General features: G+C 43.6%; 1 protein-coding gene across 5 annotated transcripts in view; it reads right to left on the bottom strand.

Moving 5' to 3' along the window:
• Positions 1-10,550: 10,550 nt before the first annotated feature.
• The window catches only part of ppargc1a (PPARG coactivator 1 alpha), a 37,461-nt gene continuing 25,252 nt past the window's right edge, over positions 10,551-22,759 (bottom strand). For 4 of the 5 annotated variants that reach the window (XM_022758732.1, XM_022758735.1, XM_022758733.1 and 1 more), the window contains exons 8-13: positions 20,856-22,092; positions 19,041-19,133; positions 17,911-18,031; positions 15,819-15,940; positions 15,247-15,398; positions 10,551-12,833 (exon numbers count right to left, since the gene is read on the bottom strand). In XM_022758732.1, coding sequence (XP_022614453.1) covers positions 12,730-12,833; positions 15,247-15,398; positions 15,819-15,940; positions 17,911-18,031; positions 19,041-19,133; positions 20,856-22,092 — 1,829 coding nt within the window. In that variant the 3' untranslated portion in view covers positions 10,551-12,729. The remainder of the gene's footprint in view (positions 12,834-15,246; positions 15,399-15,818; positions 15,941-17,910; positions 18,032-19,040; positions 19,134-20,855; positions 22,093-22,759) is intronic. The other variant, XM_022758734.1, reaches the window with a different exon arrangement.

Genomic DNA, 22,759 nt, shown 5'->3' with positions numbered 1-22,759 from the left:
ACATCCTCTCTTTGTGCTTCTATTCCTACACTGCAGCACAGCAAGAAAACACAAAGAGAGAATATTATACTCAAAAGACAAACTTGATTTTATTTAATGGCGTGTTCAGGCTGCACCACGTCTGCCCGACTCAAGGTATGTACAGCGTCAGGAATTTAAATGGGCATGCCGTCATGTTTTACTGTTTTCTCAAGCGTACTGCATCACAGTGGACGACAACTGAAGTCGCTCCCTGGCAACATCAGACAGGTAATGAAACAACATGAGCCAGAGGCCTCATATTACCTTCAGATGAACTTTAGAAGATGTTTGTGCAGAGAAAAAGGACTGTATATATGTAGATATTAAGAAAGGATCTCTGTACAGCCAGCGTGGTGAGAAGTAAACCTCTTTTCCTGCACATATGGGCATGAGAGTATTGTGTTAAGATAGAAGTGGAAAAAAACATGAACCTAACCTTTCACATTGGCATGATGTTCACAGCTAAAGACTCCCACTCTCATACTGACAGGCACAAACCTGGCCCCGGTCTGGCCGGCTAACTTATTTAGTCGGTGTTGGGACTTCAACAAGAAAATCAGACCAGCGAGCTGAAAGCTCCCAAAGCTGCATTGAGCTGCAGACAGGTGCACTGGCTGTCAGATTCTCCGCAGGATCTGCAGTAGCAGCACGCATACAATGGATAACAGAGCTTTAACATAGAATAGAAACTTCTAAAATATTTGACAGGTAGTGAGGAACATTCAAAAACATCTCCTTGTTAACATGTTAGCCCAGAGCACCTGATAAGGTGATATAGATCAAAGCCTTTTCCTTTAGGTGTGTGGAGTTTCATGTTACATAGTCAGAATTTACCTTTGACAAGTAATGCAAAACAGCTTTGGGACTGCTCCCAGGATTCTCGTTTGCCATTTCAGTGATAGGACTGGATGTGAAGTTGTTGCCCGTGGCCAGAATGCACACATTAGGAGTGAGTGAAAGCTCTCTCCAGCATGGCATATCTCTTTATGTAATGCAATAGCATCTGCTGAAGGCGTTGACATAATCCCAAAACTGAGCCATCCAGTCGGCATGCCAACAAGTCGGCAGACAAGGGATATAAAATGGTTGTCTGCAACGGGGAAACTGGGAAAGAAAGGAGAATAATTGTTGTTTAAAAGCTGCTAGTTCAGAAAGAGTGTTTATTGAAGACAGCGGCTTGTGTGCAAAAAGATAAGTTTATGTGCTTAATTTGCTCAGTTTTCCACCCTGTACGTTATAAATAGAACTTTGACATATGGCTTAGATCGAGCCAAAACTGTACTGGTAAAGTGACAATAAAGACATCTTGAATCTTGTTTACCAAACCAGCCTGTCTGCCTGAAACACTGCAAACCCAAATGTTTGGCCTGACTCTTTTTACTGCTCAGGATTTAAAGCCTGAGGGTGTGATAATGCAAGAGCAAATACATGAGGAGGAAAAAAAAAATAAAAACAAAAACTTTGAATTGAACCCCTGAGTCAAATCAGGGAAAGCAGTAATTCAAGATAAACAAACAACAGGGGACTTGAATAACTGACGCAAGATTTCCAATTAAGCCACACAAATCTGCAAAAACTGTGTGACTACCCTCTGTGGCAAAACCACACAAAGGCACAACTAACTTCCAGGTGTCGATCATGTTGGGGCTTCTTGCTTGAATCTCAACTGACATGTGTGATAAGATGTATCAAGCTTCTGGGTACTTGCAGGTTAAACATGAAAAAATGACGGGAAAGCATCAAGCTACACGTTTGGATGAGCTAAGTTTGGTAACTAACTTCTCCTTTGCAGAGCTGGATGGCGTGTCCTATCAGCTGTGTTGTGTGCATGTGGGCATGCTGCCACTCTCCAATCAACATTGATTGAGTCCAGGTGCAAGTTTGTCCTTCCAAGTGCTACAGAGCTGAATCGATACCAATTCACCCACCGAATTTGTTCACGCTCGCAACAAAACTCTTGAATTACAGTATGTCGCGCTTTGTATCCAAATGGTGTCGGATTCACAGTGCAGACATAGTGTGCTGTGCTCACATATCTGCCCAGTACACTGTGTGTCCCGCGTTGTCCTTTAGCTGTGAATGTTAGATCCTGTTGTCCTTGGATCACGTGTCGGCATTCAATTCTGTGTGTGTGTGTGTGTGTGTGTGTTGTGTGCCTGTGGTCCGTGTGTGTGTCGTGTGTGTGTGTGTGTGTGTGTGTGTGTGTGTCTGGCTGCACCGGTGTCACCCAGAAATATTCCTTCGTGATTCTGATCGTCAGCCATGAAACTGTCCAAACAGCAAACTCCAACTGGCCCTTATAAATAAATAAAAAATGCTCGGAGCAAGCATGTGAGCAGAACATTAAAAGCTTTATTTACATGCTCACAAGACTAATTATTCAAAACTATAAGAATGCCACTTATCACATACTGACACATACATTATGTCCATGGACAGTCCCTATAGTTGTATTCAGTGTTATTCAATTGCTGCTCAGCTAACATGACAAACTGGCTTGTCACATTTAAAAATAAGCTTTCATGAAATGTGAAGACTTCCCACAAACTTCCCTTTGTCCTACAACTTATTGCCCTGTCTCTCTTTAACAAGAAGCAGGCGTGCTTGAATGGAAGAACGGTTCTGTCCTTCACACTGTCTGATTTGCTTAGGAAAGGCGCTCACGTCTAATACTAATCTGAACGACAGCAGTGGAAATCCTGGCTCAGTTTCAGAGGCTAGATTGGGCCTGGCCCAATGACCTTCTCTGAGAGAACATGGAAAGTTTGCCGGCTCAATATGTCACAGCCAGCATGAGCTTAGAAAGAGAACAAGAAAGGAGTGATTAAATGGGTTAGATCAGTGGCTGGCTTTGGTAGATGTCAGGAGGAGTGCAGCTCTGGTTGTACTATGAGATTAACGTAAATTGTATCAGGCTGAAACTCTCTCATCATGGGTGCATCCAACTTTACAGAGCACCCAATCACAGAAAAAAGAATCTGAGACCATTTCTATTTCCAAAAATATTTCACTCCTAATTTTAAAGGTGACTGAGCATTGCTTTCTGAATACAGCACAGTAAAATTCCAATTCACTATGTATAAGTGCAACAAGTCTAGCACATCAGTGACAATCAATAAAGCCATCCCAACATTATAAGAAGTAACAAAGCTATCATTTTGTCAGGAGCCAGACTTATGAAATTCCCTTTCAGGCATCCTGCTGGATAAGAACAGAGCCCATCCGCTAAAAATCTGTGTTTCACTGACATAAATAACTGATAATTCAGAAATTGGACATTTCTTAAGGCATAATTATAGCAACTGAAGTAAGTTTAAAGCAAATTAGCCTCACAGGAAGTTGAAACAAAGTGTTAAAACGGGGTTAATTGAATTGTAAGCCTTGTCACAGAAGATTACCAAGTCCAAGAAACACCACTTTAATTGCGTTATTACCATGTGGATTAAGGCATGGGGTATTTTTGCCCAGTAATTATAGCTTGACTGTCCGTGCATTTTAATGCACTTTAGTCAGGATGATTTGGGCAGAAATTTTTGACAACCCAAACACAGAGGAAAGTTCCATTACAAAATGTATCTGTAATGCTTTGGGATAGCACTGACATTTGAGCTGTAATGGTGACCACAAAATAAGGATTAACAGGATATATGGTGATAATGAGTAATTCATTTGACAGGACATCGCCTTGATTTGATGCTATTTATGTATCAGAGGAGAGAATCAGAGACTCACTACACTATGGTCACTTTTCCTTTTTCAGACTGTATGTCAGCCATGGAACCTTTGCTACATGAAGCCTCCGTTCCCCTTTAACACCTCATCTGAATTTAATAAAACATGTTTTCATCCTCTCAACAACAACATCTCAACAATTACTGAATAATTTTACTTAATGAGTGAAATATCTCAACATATCTCAACACAAGTATGTTGCCATAAAATCGGGTTCTTAGATGATGAATGTTACTTACTTTGATGATTCCTCTAGTGTCATCATGAGGTCAAAATTTTAATTTTTCCAATATTCAGTTTTGCAAGTATTTGGTTTACAACCAAATACTTGCAAAACTAATGACATTCCCATCAGCCTCAGCCGTACTTTGTGTTTTGTGGTAATTAACAAATGTTGACATGCTAACATGTCAAACTGAGATGGTGAATATCATACGTGAATATCATAAACATCCACGTTTGAATTAAACTCAAAGCACCACTGTGCCTCGACACAGCCTCACAGAGCTGCTAGCGTGGCTGCAGACTCTTTTAGTCCCGCTAAGTGACAAAAACACACCTCTGCCCTGTTTCTGTTGCTGCACAAACCTTGTTTTGTTGCGGCTGTGACTGGTGAAGATAGTCATTATTTTTCAAGATGGACCGTTTTCAGAGAAGCCGAGGTCTTTAAATGGAGTGCTAATGTCACTGAAGGTGTATCTGCGCTTTGAAATGATAAGGAGCGAGGACTGCATCAACCTCTTCTTTTGATACTTTATTGATCTCCTGCTGCTATCCGCTCTCTGCACTCCATATGTTGGTCAGTTCACAAAAACAGTTACACAATAGTCTCTTTGGAGCTGCAGGGAATTCCATCTGTTGCTCAAGGGCACTACAGGGCAGATGTTTCCAGACACTGAAATTTGATCATGGTCGTCCAATTAAGCAGCGGTCTCCCTACTTTCTCCTACTTCTCACATTCGTGATTTCAACAGCCGGGGAACCCAGAATGGTTACAGAATATCATTAGCCTAATGGACAGGAGCGCAGGATGGCAAGAATGAATGATTGCATTACAGTGCCATTTGCAGCAGACTGTACACTGACATAAATAGTACAAACAAACAATCACTGTCCATGTGGCTATTGTACTGTACTGTGATTGCTTGCTGTCTGATACATGGGTTCAAGCTGGGGTCTGAGAGAGAGGGAGTGATGCTCTCATGTGCCCTTGAGTCAGAGTGAGTGGGTTGGGTGGGGGCTAAGTAGCTGGGAACTGGATTTAGACACAACTCTGCGATCCGCCAGGACCACTCTGCATAAAAATACAAGGAGCAGATAAGAGACAGAGGGAGAGAGATAGTCAGAAAGAATACATAGGGCGGGAGAGAGCACTCAGCTTTTCTCTCTTTCCGAGCCATCTTGTCAAGAATGCTTGAATGGAGCCATTATGAAGCCCAGTACGGGTCAGTTTAAATAACAAGAATAAAAACTAGCTAGCCTTACATTTTCTAAAGCAGTGGTTGCCAAACCTGAGAGTAGGACCCCGCCAGTGGTCGCCGCATTAATTAAAAAAGGTCAAGAGATAATTTTCAGACTGGGAAAAAAATTGAATTTGCAACACAAAATTATGTTGGCTTTTTTTTTGTTTTTTTTTTAATTTTCAATAATCTCATTTCCAGTCACTGGAGTTTCTGATACTTGTAGCGTTTATTGCTGCTCTGTCTGTCTGAAAGTTAATGTTGTCGTTTCTTCATCACAGTGGCTAACTACCTGCTGTGCATTTAAACTACTATTTCTTCTCCAGCACCCAGAGCTCTGCTGCTTTTAGCGACTTTCACCAATTCAGCAGTTGTTTACAAGCGGTTCAGATCAGCTAGTTACATTAGCTTAGCGGTTAGCGCTAGCTTCTCTCCCTCTCTTGTGCTCGGTGTGTCTTGGACCAACAGATGAACTTGTTCATCAGAGTGTGGTGTTGTTGTAACTTCAGTGTAGAGGATTGTCATGTTTATTACAATTTCATGTTGTCTGCTGTCTTACCTTCGACTTACAACTTCATGACGCTACTGCCTTGCCTTTAACACACCGCTCCCTCGGCGCTCCTCCAGTCTGTGACCGTCTGTGTACACGGCAGCCGTCAGCGTGACAGGCTGTTACTCGTGATGTGTAACCAATCAGATGGAGCTGTGGGTGGGCCACAGCGATTTTGGTGAGTTTACTGTCAGATCTCTTGACCCGTTTTTTTTACAAAAACAAACACTGGAGGTCAATACACCAGAAACTGAAATGGCAAGGGCAGAAGAGTACGGTACAGTATTAATGGTAAGCTAACCATTAACATAAATAAGTGCCGGTACTGTGTACCGGTGCGTACCGGTCCACTTCATGCACTGGTCACAAGCAAAAAAAGACCCATTGATCTAAAGAATGATGGCAATGGTGAAGTATTTATGAAGTGTTGACTTCTGTGTACATTGAAGCTAAAGTCAATTTGTAATTCAGGTCTCATGCTACTTTTTTATTTGCAGTACTTGATGTTCTTAATCCAGCCTCTAACAGACTGTAAATGATCTCTTTGTATGAGGGAAATAAGCATATTTGATTTGTCAGTATTTTGAATGAAGTCATTAAGTACTGAAGTCATGGAAATTATGCTAATTGTTATTGATGCTACTCCATGATTGCCAAATAATTACCGATGATATGCTGCTCACATCATCACATTTACATGTTGCTCTCTACATCGGCTCGTTAGCGATGGCGCCGTGATGCTGGGCCTATCAGGATCCACTCTCACCACCTGCACACTTGGAGTGTGGGAGCGAGGGGAAGGAGCGTCTGCAGAGTGCCATCACAGCTTTGGCCCAAAGAGCGCCATCACAGCCTTGTCACGTCGAGTCAGTCCCGCTTTGTCTCTTTCCGCTCTCTCTCTCTACGTCTTCCTTTTTCGGTCAGGTGATGCTCACACAGAAAAAGCCCGGGCGTCTGCATCCGGAGCCCTAACGCTCTCTGTCAGCTGGCTGTCCCCGCGGTCACAGTGGAGATTCATCTTTCTGCTGACGTCCCTTCTGTGTGGCAGAGAGTTGCCAGCCCCAGCAATCTTAAAGGCCTGCCATGGCCTCCAGGCACAGGAAGCAGGTAAACGTGGAGTGCGTCAAGGCCACCTGGATCTGTTAGTACATGATCAAAAGGCCAAATTACCAAATGATTGCCTTCTGGATCTGATTCCTATGCTAATCCATCAACAAAATCTATATGAGCACACACGTTCACACGCACATCATTACAGACACTAAAACACTGGAATCTTTTAGGTTTCCCTTTTTTGTTGTTCTAATTAATACGCCACGTCTTGGGCACACTCGAGGTAATTAACATTGTTTTTTGCCAGCAACACACAGCAGATGGTGATTGAAAATAGAGGGATGAGTCGCTCAATCAACCACCATTTGTCTGTAGCCATTAATTATCTAGCGAAGAATACATTCAGTCCCCAAAGTTGATAGTTTGGGGGGAAGAAGAATACTGTCCTTCTGTTCCTCATTACTCTTTAACAGCAGAAACTGCTGAAACTAGAATGCCAGATAGGGAGATTGCGATTTTAATAGCACTGTCATTATCTTCTCCCATAAGGTGGCATACGATAGAAGGCTTGTGGGGGGAAAAAAAATTGTGCAAACAATTTCAATAAACAGAAGCCAAGCAACATCTAGCGGTTCATTGTGTTCTGATTCATCAAGAACACTTTCAGAGATGTTAGGGACAAGATGCACAGTTTCATTCAAAATGATGGGTCCAGAAACCGCCGCGGGGAGAGTTAATTTTTCTCACAATCAAATGAGAAGCCATCAGATCCCGTGACCACTGCAAGATTACACCACAGACCACGTGACTTAATCAGTCATGGAATAACAGCATCTTGCCTGCAGCTATGGCAGCCACGATGTTATTATGCTTCAAAATTTAGCTTCTTCCTCCAGTTCTGGCAAAGTCTTGCAGGAGTGCTGACTTCTGCCTGGCAACAGATTAGTGTTTGACGACGCTCAGCTCATATGAAATCCTCTGAAAATAAAAGGCAACAAGAGGGACAGAGAGAGAGAGAGAGACAGAGCGTGAAAAGGAGTTTGGGGAGTTGAGCAAAGAGAAACCTTGAAGGGACACTGGAGGCGAGAAGTCAGTGACATAGCATCACATCCCGGCATCGCGTCTTTGATGTTATTTTGTCATCACCAGCAGCTCCCTAATCCTACGTCTTTGGCACACTATAATCTTGTTTTTATTCTCTCTGCCAGCCTTGTAGTCAGAGATAATCAGTGTCAGCAAACTTTAATTATTGTGATAGAATAGGAGATAAATGTTGTTGCTTCAATGTCAGTTGTTATTTCATTGATACAGAAGGGAAATTTGTACTCTTGATACATCTTGTGTTACGCCGAGAATAAAAAAAAAAAAGTGTTCTTGATAGTAAATTACCGGTAGGATTGCTCATGTTCCACCCCATAGGCTTTAATTAACTAGTCTCAGTAATCTAATCTTATTATCGAAGACGGCTTTTTCCACACCCTGACCTGCTTACATGATACTGAGACAGGCAGGACCGTGAGAAAAATACAGTAGTAGGATGATATGCTCACAGAGGAGCTGCCAAAATTCTGCAGCGTTTCGTTTTCAAGTTGCTCTCGACTGCTTGGCCACCAAAATGCAAACCATTTACACATTCTTGTCACATTGCTGGAAACAAAGACTGAACAGTCCGTGCCATGTCCAGGATTTCAACAGCATCCGACACAGCATCCACAGCCAGATGCCAAATAAAATACAGCGCTACACAACAACAGTGTTTGTCCCACAGAGAGCCCAGCCCCATCAAACCCCATTATCTCCAAGGCTACCACTTACTTCCAACTGGAGTAGAGATAGCTGCTTATCTACTGGTTAATAATAAAAAAGACACATAACAGATAAAAAAAAAAAAAAAAAAAAAGCCATGCTATCATGATGGAAATAGAGAGGTGGGAGAAAAGAAAGCCGACAGGGAGAGGAGAGATTTCCAGGGACAGTTTCATTCTGTGGAAAGGGCAAGCAGAAGGAGACCTCCCGCTGTAATGCGGCAGCCAAGCCGAAATGAAAGCCAGCCGCTCTCTTCTCCGGGGCTAAACAGCGGCCTTAATAAAAAACACAATCAGACCCCCAACCTTAAAGTTTAATGCACATTCTTCCCATATTTCTCTTTGCACCAGTGAAAAAAAAAAAAAGACGTGGTGGAAGCTCCTGGTGTGATCCCAGCTCCCAGGCTAAGTTATGTGTGTGTGTGTGTGTGTGTGTGTTAAAGAGAAAAAAAAAGGGGGGGGGGGCTGTTATAGTCATAATGAAGCCCCACTGAATATCAAGCACACCATCAACTCACTATAGCTCTCCATTGTGTTAATGAAATTGTTCCCCCCAACTTTTTAATTAACTTGCAGACTCATGGTGTGGAGTCAAGTTGTGGACACAGACAAAGACTACAGTGTTCTCTCCCAGGTGATATGAATATCAAAGAGGGAAGCTGCTCTGAATTAAGCTGAGTTTCTTTATTAGGGGAGAAACTTCAGAGAGAGACAGATGTGCTGAGGATGGGCTCGTGTCATTTCTCCTGCGTCAGTCAGCTTTCACTTAACACTTTGATACATAAGCACAGGAGGGAGGGATGATGAATTTATTTTGAATGCACATTTACAACAAGCATTTGATTTCATAACTTTTAAATCTACCTTTTTTTTTTTTTTTTTTTTTAGTAAGCTCAAGGATCCCTCCTTGATAGTAATCAGAGCGAGCACAAATCACAATCATTCCACAGCGCTGAGTGAAAGTGGTACAACAGCGCCTGATGAAGAGACATTCATCACAAGGAAAGGAAGATCATAGGGAAGCCAGTAAAAGAAAGAAAGTTTTTTTTTTTTTTTTTTTCAAACACATTTCCCTTTATTGGCATGGTGAGGCTGATGAGAATTGCACATAAAAAATAAAATTCACAAGAAAGTCGTACAATAGGTAGAACCACAAAGGCATTGGTAAGGACTTGGCAGAAGGCAACGTGGATAGGACACAAACTGGTAACAACCCACAGCGACCCCCCCTCCCCCTTTCCCCTCCCACACACACACACACGCACGCACACACACAAACACACTTCCAGAAACGCACACGTACCTGCCTAAAATCACAAACTCACTCACACAAACACACACCCGCACACACACATACATTTGCTCATACACATATTGTCCTTCCAAAAGAAACATGATTACCCAACAAACATTTAAGCAGTGGCATAGTCCTCAGTAGGTCACATTATTAAAAAGTCCGCCACAGTTGAAATTTGAACCATAAGGTGTTATAATATATTGCTACTCTAGGCAATTTACAAAGCATTTTTTATTACAATGATTAAAGCCACATCTATCAAATGGGACACGACACCATTACCCAAACGCTATACAGACAGCAAAAAAGTAAAACAATGTCTTAAAACACAGGTAAAGGGCTTTTTTTTTTGCTTTTTTTTTTTTTTTTATCCTTCCTTTGGCCAATTTTTGCCTCTTTGCATCATAAAAATTAGCCGTTTCTTGTCTCCACAGTCAAACTCCATGAAAGGAAGCCTGTGATCAGCAACGCCTTCCTGCAAAAGATTTTTCCTTCCTGTGATGGAAGCTGGTTCTGTCATTACTTGGCTCGCGCTCGAAACGGGATATTAATTGAACCAGAAACCGCAAGGTTACCTTTTATGTCATGTCGACAGCGCTGTGATATCTGGACTGTGAGTGGGGGGTGGGGGGGGTGGGTGGTGGTGGATGGGGCGGCATGCGATACATTGTTGAGTAGTTTTCTCTAGGCTGATAGAATGTCATTTAAAAATCTGCCAGTAAAGACAGCTGTGAGGCAGATATCCAAAGTGGTATATACTGTACCGACTGTCATCCTGTAATAGCCATGCACTACACAACAAACAGGTTCAACTCGACACATTTTTACACACGGGGTGGAGTTTAAGAGTCAGTCACGTTTGCACAGATGTCACAAGGTAATGCGTGCATTACAATCACATAGACTCAATTACATCTTTAAAGGGAAGAGCAGGAGGTGGGAGTGGGGACATTCAAGTGTTTACCGCACAGGGTGATGTCACGGTGATGAAATGCCAAGATACAGGAATGGAGTCCTAACTACCAGCGACTGGGTAATGGGTCAAGTCCAAAAATCACACAACAGTAGGAGCTAAAATACAACTCTGAAAAATAATTTATTGCTTTTTATATAGTTTTTTCTTTCATTTATATTATTATCATTGTTATTATTATTAATTATCTTGTAATTATTGTGAATAATATTAGTAGCATCATTGTATATATATATTTTGTACATCAAATACAAGATCTTTAAAAAATTCAGGAAAAGGAAATTGTAAACTTTTGTTTGGCATTCACATAATCAAGCGTGAGTGGAGCGATGACAACAAGTGTTTGTGGTGGTACAACACAATTCCTGCAAAATCATTTTATTGCTTCATGTTCTGCTTCTGTGTGGAAAGGAAAAACCAGCGACGAGCCGCAGATCTGACTGAGAGCGGAGACGGAAATCATTGAAATGATGAGGGGGTTGGCTGCTGGAGTGATTAGCTGAATGTTCTGATTGTTTCGGAAAGGCATAGAAGGTAATATTATCCCCATCAAACCATTTATTGTACACCCTGTCTAGTGATTACAAGTTAAATAACACAAATCGAAGGACAACATAAATAAGCAAATAAATTTCATGAGGTACGCCATGTGAAATGGAGCCCATAAATATTTTTGATTCTAATATTAAAATAAATAGATAAATATGTGTTTGTACTGATTGAAAAGATTTGAATGCAGTTTTCTCTCTCACTGAAGGTAATCAAAAGGAGAACCATACAAAGCAATGAAATCAAACCGAGTTATATATCTATATATATACTGATTGCTTCAGAAATAATTAATAAAAAATGGGGTACCTTTTTTTTTTTTTTTTACAATCATGAAAAACACGTTAAAAATGCATTTTACACTGGTTGTTATAAGCAAAAAACACTGATTGAGAAACTTTATAAACAGAGAAAACTATACATGGTTGACTGTTTTTCCCCAACAAAATAACTTAAAAAAGGACGTTTGTTCACATGCTCCCTCAAAATGAGCAGTCGGACACATCTTTTTTTCTTTTTTACAATCATATCATGTCTTCTAAACATCATGTAGGTGTACAATATGTTTTACAGTATTGTAATAACTACAGATCGACATTCTGGATTAAGAAATTTTCTCCTCATTTTTAAAAAAGGCTGCGTTTTACAGTGCATAGCTGTAACAAATAAAGAACTTTATCCGATATGTACATAAAATAAAAATATTCCTTTTTATAGTATTTGTAAATACACGGCTACATTTCTCCTTAAAATGTAGACAACAATGTTACCTTGAGAATTTTACCTCCAAGATACAATTCCCTAAACTCTTGTTTGTCATGTAACACCAGATCCAAACACCAGATTCAAAAAGAAAGAAGAAAAAAATCAACTGCAAAACAAAAACAAATCTGGCTGAACAAGCTGCATGTTTTCACCCCCAAAGAATTGTGGGCATTGTAGTGCTTGGAGAGAAAAAAAAAAATCATTTAAAGTTTTTTTTTTTTTTTTTCTTCTTTCACTGATGGTTGTACAGCAGTAGAGTGCACCAAACCTGTGCACCAGGTTCTGAGGGTTCACTGGCTTTCCCAGAATGCAATGTCTCTTCCCAGCTCTTCAGCAGCTATGTTCATGTAAACTTTATTTTTGATATATTCATTTATATTGATATAGGTCTATAGACTTATTCTTATATACTCTACGACATAGAGTGTAAAACTTCTGGTAGTCTCGTCGTCAAAGGAGCGAGAAACAACAGTGAGGTATAAGAAGTCCCTCTTGGTGACAGACAGCAGGTGCCACTGAACTGGTTACCTTCTCAGGCTGCGCTGGGCCTCCCTCAGCAAGCTGTCAAAATCCATGGAGTCATACTTGCTTTTTGTGGAGGCTGGATCAAAGTCGTCCGAATGGGAATCTGAAAGGGGAGGGCGGGCGAGGAGGATTGTGGTTAGAGTTGAGCAGAGCAGGATTCTTTGAAAATGCACCTATACCAAGACTTTCACCTTTGTATTCTCAGAGGAGTTTATGATCAGAGCTCACAGAATATTCTCCCTTTACGACAGTATTGTTCGCTCCTGTCTGGCTCCAGTGTTAATCTGATAGTCACTGTGCTATGAAGCTTAGATGTCCATCTTCCTGAAAAAGAAAATGTTTTCTTCCCGGTCTCTGGCTGCAGAAAGTAAAGTGCTGGCCACAAATTCATGAGTAACATGAAAACAGGAAAATGCACAACCAACTGTCAGTCTTGGTGATAATATTTTATGAGCTCTTATGTGCTGAACTATTTGTTGTTCGGCCACAATTAATAGATGGAAATTGTTTCAATCAAACTGCTACGAGCGAGGAGTTCGGATAGTGGGGGTAGGAAAAAGTGTTTTCTGTTACACAGAGGCCACAGATGTGAGAGCGTATCCATATGTCCTATTTTTCCCGATCAACCTGATAATACATAGAGTATCTTATCACTGACAACAGACAGCTTCACAAATGGGGCCCCCAAAGGGCCCAGCAGCACACTCCAAGAGCTTTGAGAAATGGGAATGACCATGGCAGCTAGGAGACGCCAGTCGTGATCTAATGCAATGGCCGAGGGCGAGATTGCGTCACACAGCGCACCTTGAGGGATGAAAAATATCCCGGTGCTCTACTTAAAACTAATGGACAGTGTCTCAGAAAACAACAAAAAAAAAAAAAGAAAGAAAGAAGCGGGAGCCTACAAGATTGAGAAGGAGGGGTGGGGGTGGGGTGGGGAGGTTGGACACCACACTATTATAAGATTCTCCCTTCCTCTCAATCTCTTTATCCTGTGCTATCAGTATGGGGACGACCAAAATAGCCTGTTCCTGACAAAGAGGCGGTCAAATGAAGGCCTTTCCATTTCAGTAGACTGATTAGTCAATCTCGGCATAATGTCTACCCTCAAGGCTTTAGGATTAGCAAATGTTTCTGTGTGTCAATTTCTCATCATGTCTTCTCTTAAAAAGCTGATGGCTTCGAGCATGTGTTTTGAAAAATATATAGTGACCGCTTCATTTATTGAGGAGAGTGCTCTTATTCTAAGTGACCCATTGACCCTCTTGTAGCTTTGCCTTATTCATTCCTGACCTCGCATTCTGCTGGTAAACACATGTCGGGGGGGGGGGGACTGGCTGCAAGACGCAAGAGTCAATATCTATCTGATATGTCATCAAACGGAGGAGATGATCTTTTGTGGCTGTGCAACACTTAACATAATGAGGCATGTCTCACTTAAGTTTCAATATGGCTGCTCGATTACTGCCACCTTTATCATTGTGCAGCTTCAGAAGGAAAAAAAAGAATCTTTTCTTTCTTCACATGTCATAAAGGGCATCATACCGGAGGAGAGAGTCTTGATTTCACTGATAGCTTGAATTATTTATCAAATGCGTCATTCAGCTACAGTTCCTATCTGAGATCTATGTATCTGACCCATATGGAAGCTCTGCATATACAGTACATCAGCTACAGATGTATGTGTACCTTTACTCTCAGGAATCACATATGTTAGATGAATCCTGCTACGCCGCTGACACCCACGACCCCCCGAACTCCCAACAAAGGCAGTAGGTACGAGTAAGTAGGTATGCTCCCACAGTGGCCCCTCCCTCTATGTAAATGACGGGCGCCTACGTGCCACATCAAGGCTCTACCTCGTTTCAGCGCCGTAACAGCTGGCAACAGATGGAATCTCACTCCAGAGGGAGGAGGGGTTTCTGGGACTTAACCTTGCTCCCACCTTCTTCTTCTTCACCTCATCTCTTTTCCTTGTCTTCGTTCTGCTGTGCCTTTTTTCCCTCCTAATTTCCTCTCTACTCCTCCCTCTTCTTCTCCACGCTCTTAAAGTGATCCCCACACCCACGCAGCACATGGAAACATACCTTGAACACAGCTGCTCGCGTGCTTTTAAGTGCCATCTTTCTCACTAATGTCTCGCTTTTCATATCAAAACGGTAGAAACAAGCGTCCCATGTGCGTATGAGTAATGGATGCTGCCTCGATTTGCTGTAGATGCGACCAGCAGGGAGGAAATGGAGCTCTATTCTCTGCGTGTTCACAGTCTGACCTCTGAACTCTCTTTGCCCTTTTTGAGCCGCAAATGCCTGGTGGACACATTGAAGGCTGCAAGAACCTTGGATGGATCTCCTTTGATCTGGAAACATCACTCAAGCCTCTTTTTTTTTTTTTGCTGTCTTATTCCCTACTCCCTCTTTCCCCTTTTCCTCTTTACACTGACAGCCCTCCCAGCTACGCAAATATACTGCATGACTGCAGGGGGCTGATGCAGAGAACAACAAAGCTGCACTTACCCAAGTCTGTGTAATGTGATTTGCAGAACTGCTTTTGTCCGCCAAAGCACAGCTCGAACTGAGGCTCGTTTGACCTGCGTAAGGTGTGTCCGTTCTCAAGGGCGGCAAAGGCGTCACAAGTGTAGCGGTACGTGATGAAGCCAAAATTGTCCCTGGTCAAGAATAGAAAATGATACGTCAGAGTGTTGCTGTGGGGCAACAATAACTGAACAGGGGGGGGGGGGCTTGTCTTAGATGACGATCACGCTATTTATATGCAAAAGAGAATCAATAAATGTGTATCTTTGGGGCTCTGTAGGCCGAGACGTAGATGAATCAGGAGACGCTCTGAGACTACAAAAGCTCTGTCTTTGTCTTAGACCTTAAAACACTCGCCTCTGCTCTAAGTTCAGCAGTTACAGCAGGAGATTTTTGAAATCATCATTTTTATTATGATTATAATTAGGAATGCTCAAATAAATGTCTACTATAGCTCTACACTAATACCAGACTACTATAAAGATGCACACACACACACACACACACACACACACACACACACACACATGCACAGAGAGTCCTGGGGGCCTTACCCATCGTCCCTCAAGTTCACTGCACATTCTTCAATTTCGCCAAAGACTTCAAAGCGGCGCTTCAGCTCCGTCCGGGTGCAGTTGGACCTCAGTCGCCCCACGTACACCACCCGTCTCTCCTCCTGCTCGTTAAGAGGAAAGACAGAGCAGAGGTAGGAGATTAAAAGGGGGAGTGTGTTTTTCCCTTTCCCCTCTCTTTCTTCACTGAGCCCTAATGAATTGGTCTTGATCACTCCCGTGGATACTGCGGCTGACTTTGGGCCCCCCGATTTTGTCCCCCTTCCCTGTCTGTCTGTTGTGTTCCTCTGTGATTGGTTCAGCTTGCTTCCTCTTATCTGATAGACTTGCAGTTTGGAGGCACCTTCAATCTGCCTTGGCACCACAATTCCTCTTTCTCTCTGCAACTCATCAACCAGAGGCAGTGATTTTTATCAAATCTTAAGTTTGGGGCTGCTTCTTCTTTCGTGAAGTCTAAAAATAAAGCAGCGAGGTGACTCAGCCATATATCAGAAAAGCCTGTTTCTGCCTTTCTTTCTTTTTTTCTTTCTTTCTTTCTTTCTTTCTTTCTTTCTTTCTTTCCAACTTGGGACTCAAACTTACAATACACAGCAAAGTAGGCGGGGTTGTTAACTGAGAGGTCTGTTAATATTATAAGGATATTCATATACAACAGAGAGGGAGCATTAAGAGCTGCGGCAGTGAGCCACGGGGCAAAAAACATGGATTTCCTTGAACCTCAGAGGACGTGGGGGTCATAGCGGAATAATTTTGGAACAAACTGCACGAGGCTGCAATTATAGCTTTTGAGTAGTTTAATTGCATCTGCTAATCATATAATACAGCACAAGCCCGAGGCTACAGTGCATCATGAGTATTATTTATTTATTCCTTCATTTACTTGCCATTACTGGGGCAAGTCCATTGAGGCCTGTTGAAATTTTGAATGCTGTCTTGAGGGTAGTCGTAACATATATGTAAATCAGTTGCCTGGTGCTAAACTCAAAGTTCACCTTTGCCCCGTTTGACTTATACAGAGTAGCCTAGAAATATATAAATTAACTACAGATGACTGTTTTTATGCTGCTTACATACTGTTTGAGACAAAAAAAAAAGTATTTGCTGAATTAGGGGTTTAGTTGCTGACAACTGATAAATAGGCGGTCTCTTCTTGATGGCACCCTGAGGGCTGCCTGTGTGTGTGGGTGTGTGAGTGAGTGAGAGCGCGAGGCAAAAACAGAACAAGACAGACACACACACACACACACACACACACACGCACGCACGCGCACGCACACACAACACACACACACACACACACAAGGAGACGCTTTCACATCCCTGGTCTCCCAAACCTCGTCTGACAGCTTGAGCTTCTCTGCTCGTAATTGTTTGTCTCTCCATCTCTGAAAATGTATGCATGCCAAGCCACGTTTGCATTACTGCATCATTTAAAGTGCGCTTTATCAGCGGGTGGTAGTAGCGTGATCTCCCTGGAAACTAAAGTAATTTCACACTGAGACAAGGAGAGTGGAGACATGGGAGAAAATATGATATTCACTGCATCGGGCTGACTTTTGAAATAGATAAAGAAAAAGGAAAAAAAAAAAAAAAGAGCTCAAGAGAATCAGTAGCCGTTTCCTTTTTTGTCCTTTTCCCCGTCTTGCTCTCCTAGTTTCTGTTTTCCACTATTTTAACATTTTACCCCTGTGGTGTGATTAATAAGAGTCGACAGTGTTTCCAGATGACAGAGACGTTAAAAATACACAACCCGGAGATAAAGAGGAAGGGCCTGTCGCCTGAATCATTCAGGAACTCACTTTGTATATATTCTTTCAGCGGAGGGAGACGCTGAGGCACATGGCACTGGGCTGGAGGCTGTCTCATCCTAAGTAATGTGTGTGTGTGTCTGTGGGAGGTTTCTGTGTGTTTGCAGGAATTTGTACATGTGCCACAGCAGTGATTGCATGCGGTCTTTTATCAGTGGCAGCAGGAAAGGCGTAAAGTACAGCACAGAAAAAAAACAACAAAAAAACAACGGGGGGGGGGGGGGGGGACGGAAGAAATGAGATGGCAGTTGTGTTTGTTGACTCACTATTGCTTTCTGCCTCTGCCTCTCTCTCTGCTCGGCTCTTTCGAACTCCCGCTTCTCGTAGTCCCGGCGGTACTCCTCCCTCTTCAGCCTCTCGTGCTGGTACTCCTCATAGCTGTCATACCTGTGGAGGATGAGAGACTTATGACATCACTGTCCTCACTTGTCCTCTAAATTTACCCTCCCCTGTTGACGCTGATGAAGAACAACTGCCAGTGTTCACCAAGGAGCAGTCGCCGCCCCCCACCCCCCACCCTTTTTTTTTTTTCTCACCACTGATGGAGGAGAAGGGGGTTGCAAAGGAACGGAAATGGACATGTTAATAAGATGTCTCTTTGCCATTGATATGATTACGGAGCCCGCAGGAAAGGCCCGCGGGAGTGCCGGCGAGCAACGCGGTCGGGGAGCCAGGCAGCTGCAACTGTCAGCACAACTTCACATGTCATTACTTTCTGCTTAGTTAGGGCTTCATCAAGAAGTGCAACTTTCTCCCCCACCCCACACTAGCACAAGACGTGTCTGTTAAGTTTTCGACTGATGAGCGACTCTCGGGCTTGTCGGGTGTCATTAGGCATGTGGGTGCCAAATCAGCTCGGAGCACTGGGATGGTGTCAGTCTCCCTCTCTCTCTCTCTCTCTCTCTCTCTCTCTCTCTCTCTGCACTGTGTCAGTACTTCTCTGCATATGAAATGGTCCCCTCTGCAGTGGCTCATGGAAAACTACAGAGGCACTAAGTTGAATAAGCATCATTATACAGCTGGGAGCATCGACTCATGAGTGAAGTAATGTGCATCAGTATGATTTGGGATCCTCTTGTCACTAGTCCAATAAAACATGATCAATTAAACATATTTGCCCCAAATGTTTGTCAAGGGGTCCCCGTGTGGACGGAACAGACTGCATACAGGCTTCGGTCTTGATGTGGAGAGGGAATCGCAGAGAAATCAAACTAACTCTGAGCGGTGACAGGGAAAAGTTCATTGTTCACTGTGACTGCTTCTTCAGTGAGGTCTTTTGAATTCTCAGGCAGCCTCGGAGAATACACACTTGTCCCGACTTGAAGTATGTGACTAAACAAAGGTTTATCGCACACAAAACAAATGAGAGGTTAAATAATTCATTTCAAATAATCACCTTGGCCTGCGGCTGAGAGGAGATCGAGACTGAGGGTGGGGGCTCTTGTAAGTCCTGGAGCGAAAAGTGCTTGAATCTGTGTTGTGACGAGACCTGAGGGAGAAATAGAAAATGTTAAACAGGAAAACTTATTTTTACCAACACCTGGGAGTGATGTTCATCTCACACAGCAGAAACATGTTTAAAAAGGAATGAAACATACTGTTGGCTGCCGCAAAGTTGTGACACCTTGGTTAATTTCCTCTTGGCTTTGGGAACCAAATGAACTTCTTTGATATTTGTAATACCCATTAACACGGTCGAAACTGGGTTAATTCCAGATAAAAGCATTCTGGCCTTGTCCTAATCTAACCCAGAAGGCGTGCATGACTTTCTCTCCTTTTCACACACCTGAGCATGCACCTGCTATCTATGTTGTATGAGGAAATGGTCAATACTGCAGGCCCCGGTGGCCCGACTGTAGAGCTTGTACCCCTGCACTCCTTAAGCTTGATGCTTAATTATTGAAGTGTTGCTGAAGAAGGACGAGCTGAATAATGGAGGGGGAGAACTTTGGGAAGCTCAGTGAAGCAAAGGAATGGCAGCTTGGAAAGATCTAGGATCTTGCGCCGTGAAACTTGAACAGAGTGGAACATTTTTGAGAATTATTTGGCTGACATTCTCTCTATCTTTCTTTGCATCAAAATATAACAAGCTTCTTGTTCTGTCACTTTCAAAACTCTAATCCCTATCCAGCATTTTTCAGAAGGCTTGTCAGTGTCAGATTCTGATCAAATGATTTGGGACTATTACGATATAATCTGTGAGCGAGCTGGTGTAGAACAAGGTCCCAATAAAGATAAAGTGATTCTATTGGCTCTGTGGAGTAAACTGACCTTTAAATAATCAGGCAAACTAACTGAGTCACTGCACTGGAGTCCTACACTGAGGCTCAATGAACTACTACTGACAAACTGAATTTACTCACATCTTTCTCAGCAACTATGGTTTGACTCTGTTCTTCCACCAAAAACACCCAACAGAAACCCCCTTGGCGCTGATCAAAGGGAAGCATGGGAAATGTAGTTCTCACACAGTGCTATGATGATAGGAGTCTCTTTTGAGAGGGGTTTTGAGACTACATTCCCACAGCCTGGATTTGGCTTTCATCTCTGGGGATGTAAAAGAGGAGGGTTTGCCACTCAGTAAAAACAACAGCTGCCGCTTAAAACAATAGCCCCGGCATCAAACACAAAACAGAAGCATGCAAAGGAGCCAGTGAGGAGGGGAGTGTTAGGAAGACACTCAAATATAACTCCCTGCCTAAAGATGAAAACTGATACTGTTCAAAAGTCCAGCGCCTCTGGCACCTTTCATGTTTTGGGTTTTTTCCTTTTTGTTCATTGTTCATCGCACCATTCAACCAATCGTCTTTCCTCACTGTTAGTTCAGAGAAATGAAAGTGCCACCTGGTTTAACAGGCAGAAATTGGTTAGCATAACAACTGCAGACAACTTGGCTTTGTGTAAGACTTGCCAAATCTAATCTGCATTTAGTCCAAGCAAAGCAAAGACTAGCAGGAGGTCAAGAGCCCGTGCTAAGAGTCTCCAGGGTCTATTCTGTCTGACATCAGCTCTGACGACTGATCAAGCCTGTTTTACACTCCTAAGCTAGACCCCCTGCCAGCTCCAAGCCCTGTTTAAACTGCATGGGTGGGGTGCAGCCAAGGTTCAGCCAAAAAAAACACTCGATGTCTGTGTGTGTGTGTGTGTGTGTGTGTGTGTGCAAGAGAGAAAGAGAGAGAGAGAGCGAGAGAGAGAGAGAGAGATGACTTACCAGGAAGAGGGGCGTCTGTCAGGTGAGCTGGAGAGAGAGCGCCTTCGGTAGTGTGAGGAGGAGCTGCGGGAGCCGGAGTGGGAACGAGAACGGGAGCGGGACCCGCCGCTGGTCCAGCAGAAAGGCCTGCCTGGCGAGAGGAGGAGGGAGGAAGGTGGGGAGACGGAGCCTCGCGAAGGGGAGCAGCTGGATGGTGGGGAACAGGAGGGAGAGCAGGGGGGGCAGTCAAAGAGTAGGTCCAGAGGGGTGCCCTCCCATGGATAGAGGAAGCGACTCTCACGGCCCTCACCCAGCTCTAGTTCATCGTGGAAGGGCAGGAAGCCTGGATGCAGGTAATTGGAGCCAGGCAGCTTCTGGGATAAGTACTCGTCCTCTCCCTCCTTGAGGGACTGAGGGGCTGCAGACTTGTTCGGTTTGCTGCCTGGTTCTCTTTCCTGACCACCCTGACTGTAGAGGGCTTGTAAAGGGTGGCCAAAGTGCTTGTTGAGTTCTGCTCTAATTTCTTGGTCGCACAGGAGCTTCCGGCTGGTGGCAGAAGGGTGTTGTTGGTCCCTGTCAGTAGTGGCCTCTTGTGAGGGGATCTGGGTGGTTTGTGTAAGGGTCTGCTTCCCTAACCCCTGGACCCGGACTGCTTCTCCATCCACAGAGGCAAAATTCTGCTGCTTAGCCAACGGACCAGATGAAGCTGATGATGGAGAGCAAGAAGATGAAGATGATGAAGAGGATGGTGGCATGGCTGAGTCCTTACATTCGACATGCCTGTCCTCCACTGTGCCTGCAGTAGGCATGGGAGCAGCAGTGGCACCTGAGGTGACTGTCATTTCCGCTGCTGTAGTCATGGTAACAGTGGCTGTGCCGCCGTCCTTCTTAGTGCTAGCTGACGCTTGGCAATAGTCATGGTCACTGTAGCCACGGGGCGCCGCCCGCTTATTGTTGCTAGTGCTGCGATGCTCCTCAAGGCCGCCCACCACTGTGTGTTGGGTGGCGGAGTAAGGGAGGGCGGTGGACGCTTTGCTCAGCTGGGCATAAAGCTCAGTCTGTTCGGGACCCTTCCTGTTGGGGCCCCCGCCTGAGGCACCTGGGGCCGGGGCCAGAGCGCCGGGGCCCAACTCGCTCAACCTGGCTCTTTTGCATGCCAAAGCTGAGGAGGAACATGAAGACAACTTGGTTTTGAGCGATGCTTTGAAAGGATTCTCTTGACTGGCTTTGTGTGGGGGCGTGGTAGGTGGTGTCAGACCTGCAGAGGGGATGAAGAGACAGAGGTTGGTGTGGGGGTAGGGGGGTGGGGTGGGGGTGGTGGGGCAATAAAATGAAAATGGAATCATAATGCAGACCACTCCAAATATCCCCCTCTCCCTCCTTCCCTCACTCATCTATAAACTCCCAGGTCAGTTTATGGACAGTGGACACAGATACATGCCTGATTAAAATATTCACTTTCACTTGGCCTAATCCTGATCTCTATTTTATTGCAATCTTGACAGATTAATGTAATGCTTGGTGTAACTTAATATGGTGGTGCTGTAATACGGATGACTTGCAACCCCCTTCCTCTCTGACCTTGGAAAGATCCCTTTTCATGAAAAAAAAAAAAAAAACACAACACAAAACCCTGTAGAGGACAAAGCTAATGCATCTGAAGAAAAAAATTAAAGTGTGTGTATCATATCTCTGCCTGCCTCACACAAATGTCTGCACTGGACAGCAGCCAATTCATCTGAATCAAACCAGAGACCTTTTTTAACGGTCTGAAAGAACAATCACTGACATGACGGCGTGCATGCTTCACAATGATCCAGCACCGGCTCCGTGAACCAATGTAGGAAGATATGTCACTACTCTCAATTTACATGTTGGCGTGCCTGCTGATGTTGCCATGGCGAGATGTCTTCTATGTCATAGAA

The sequence above is a fragment of the Seriola dumerili genome, unplaced genomic scaffold (genome assembly GCF_002260705.1).
Source record: "Seriola dumerili isolate Sdu_G_001 unplaced genomic scaffold, Sdu_1.0 BDQW01000309.1, whole genome shotgun sequence".
Taxonomy (NCBI): Eukaryota; Metazoa; Chordata; class Actinopteri; order Carangiformes; family Carangidae; genus Seriola; species Seriola dumerili.
Note: the sequence above shows the minus strand (reverse complement) of the source record. Positions and strands in the feature narration are given on the sequence as shown.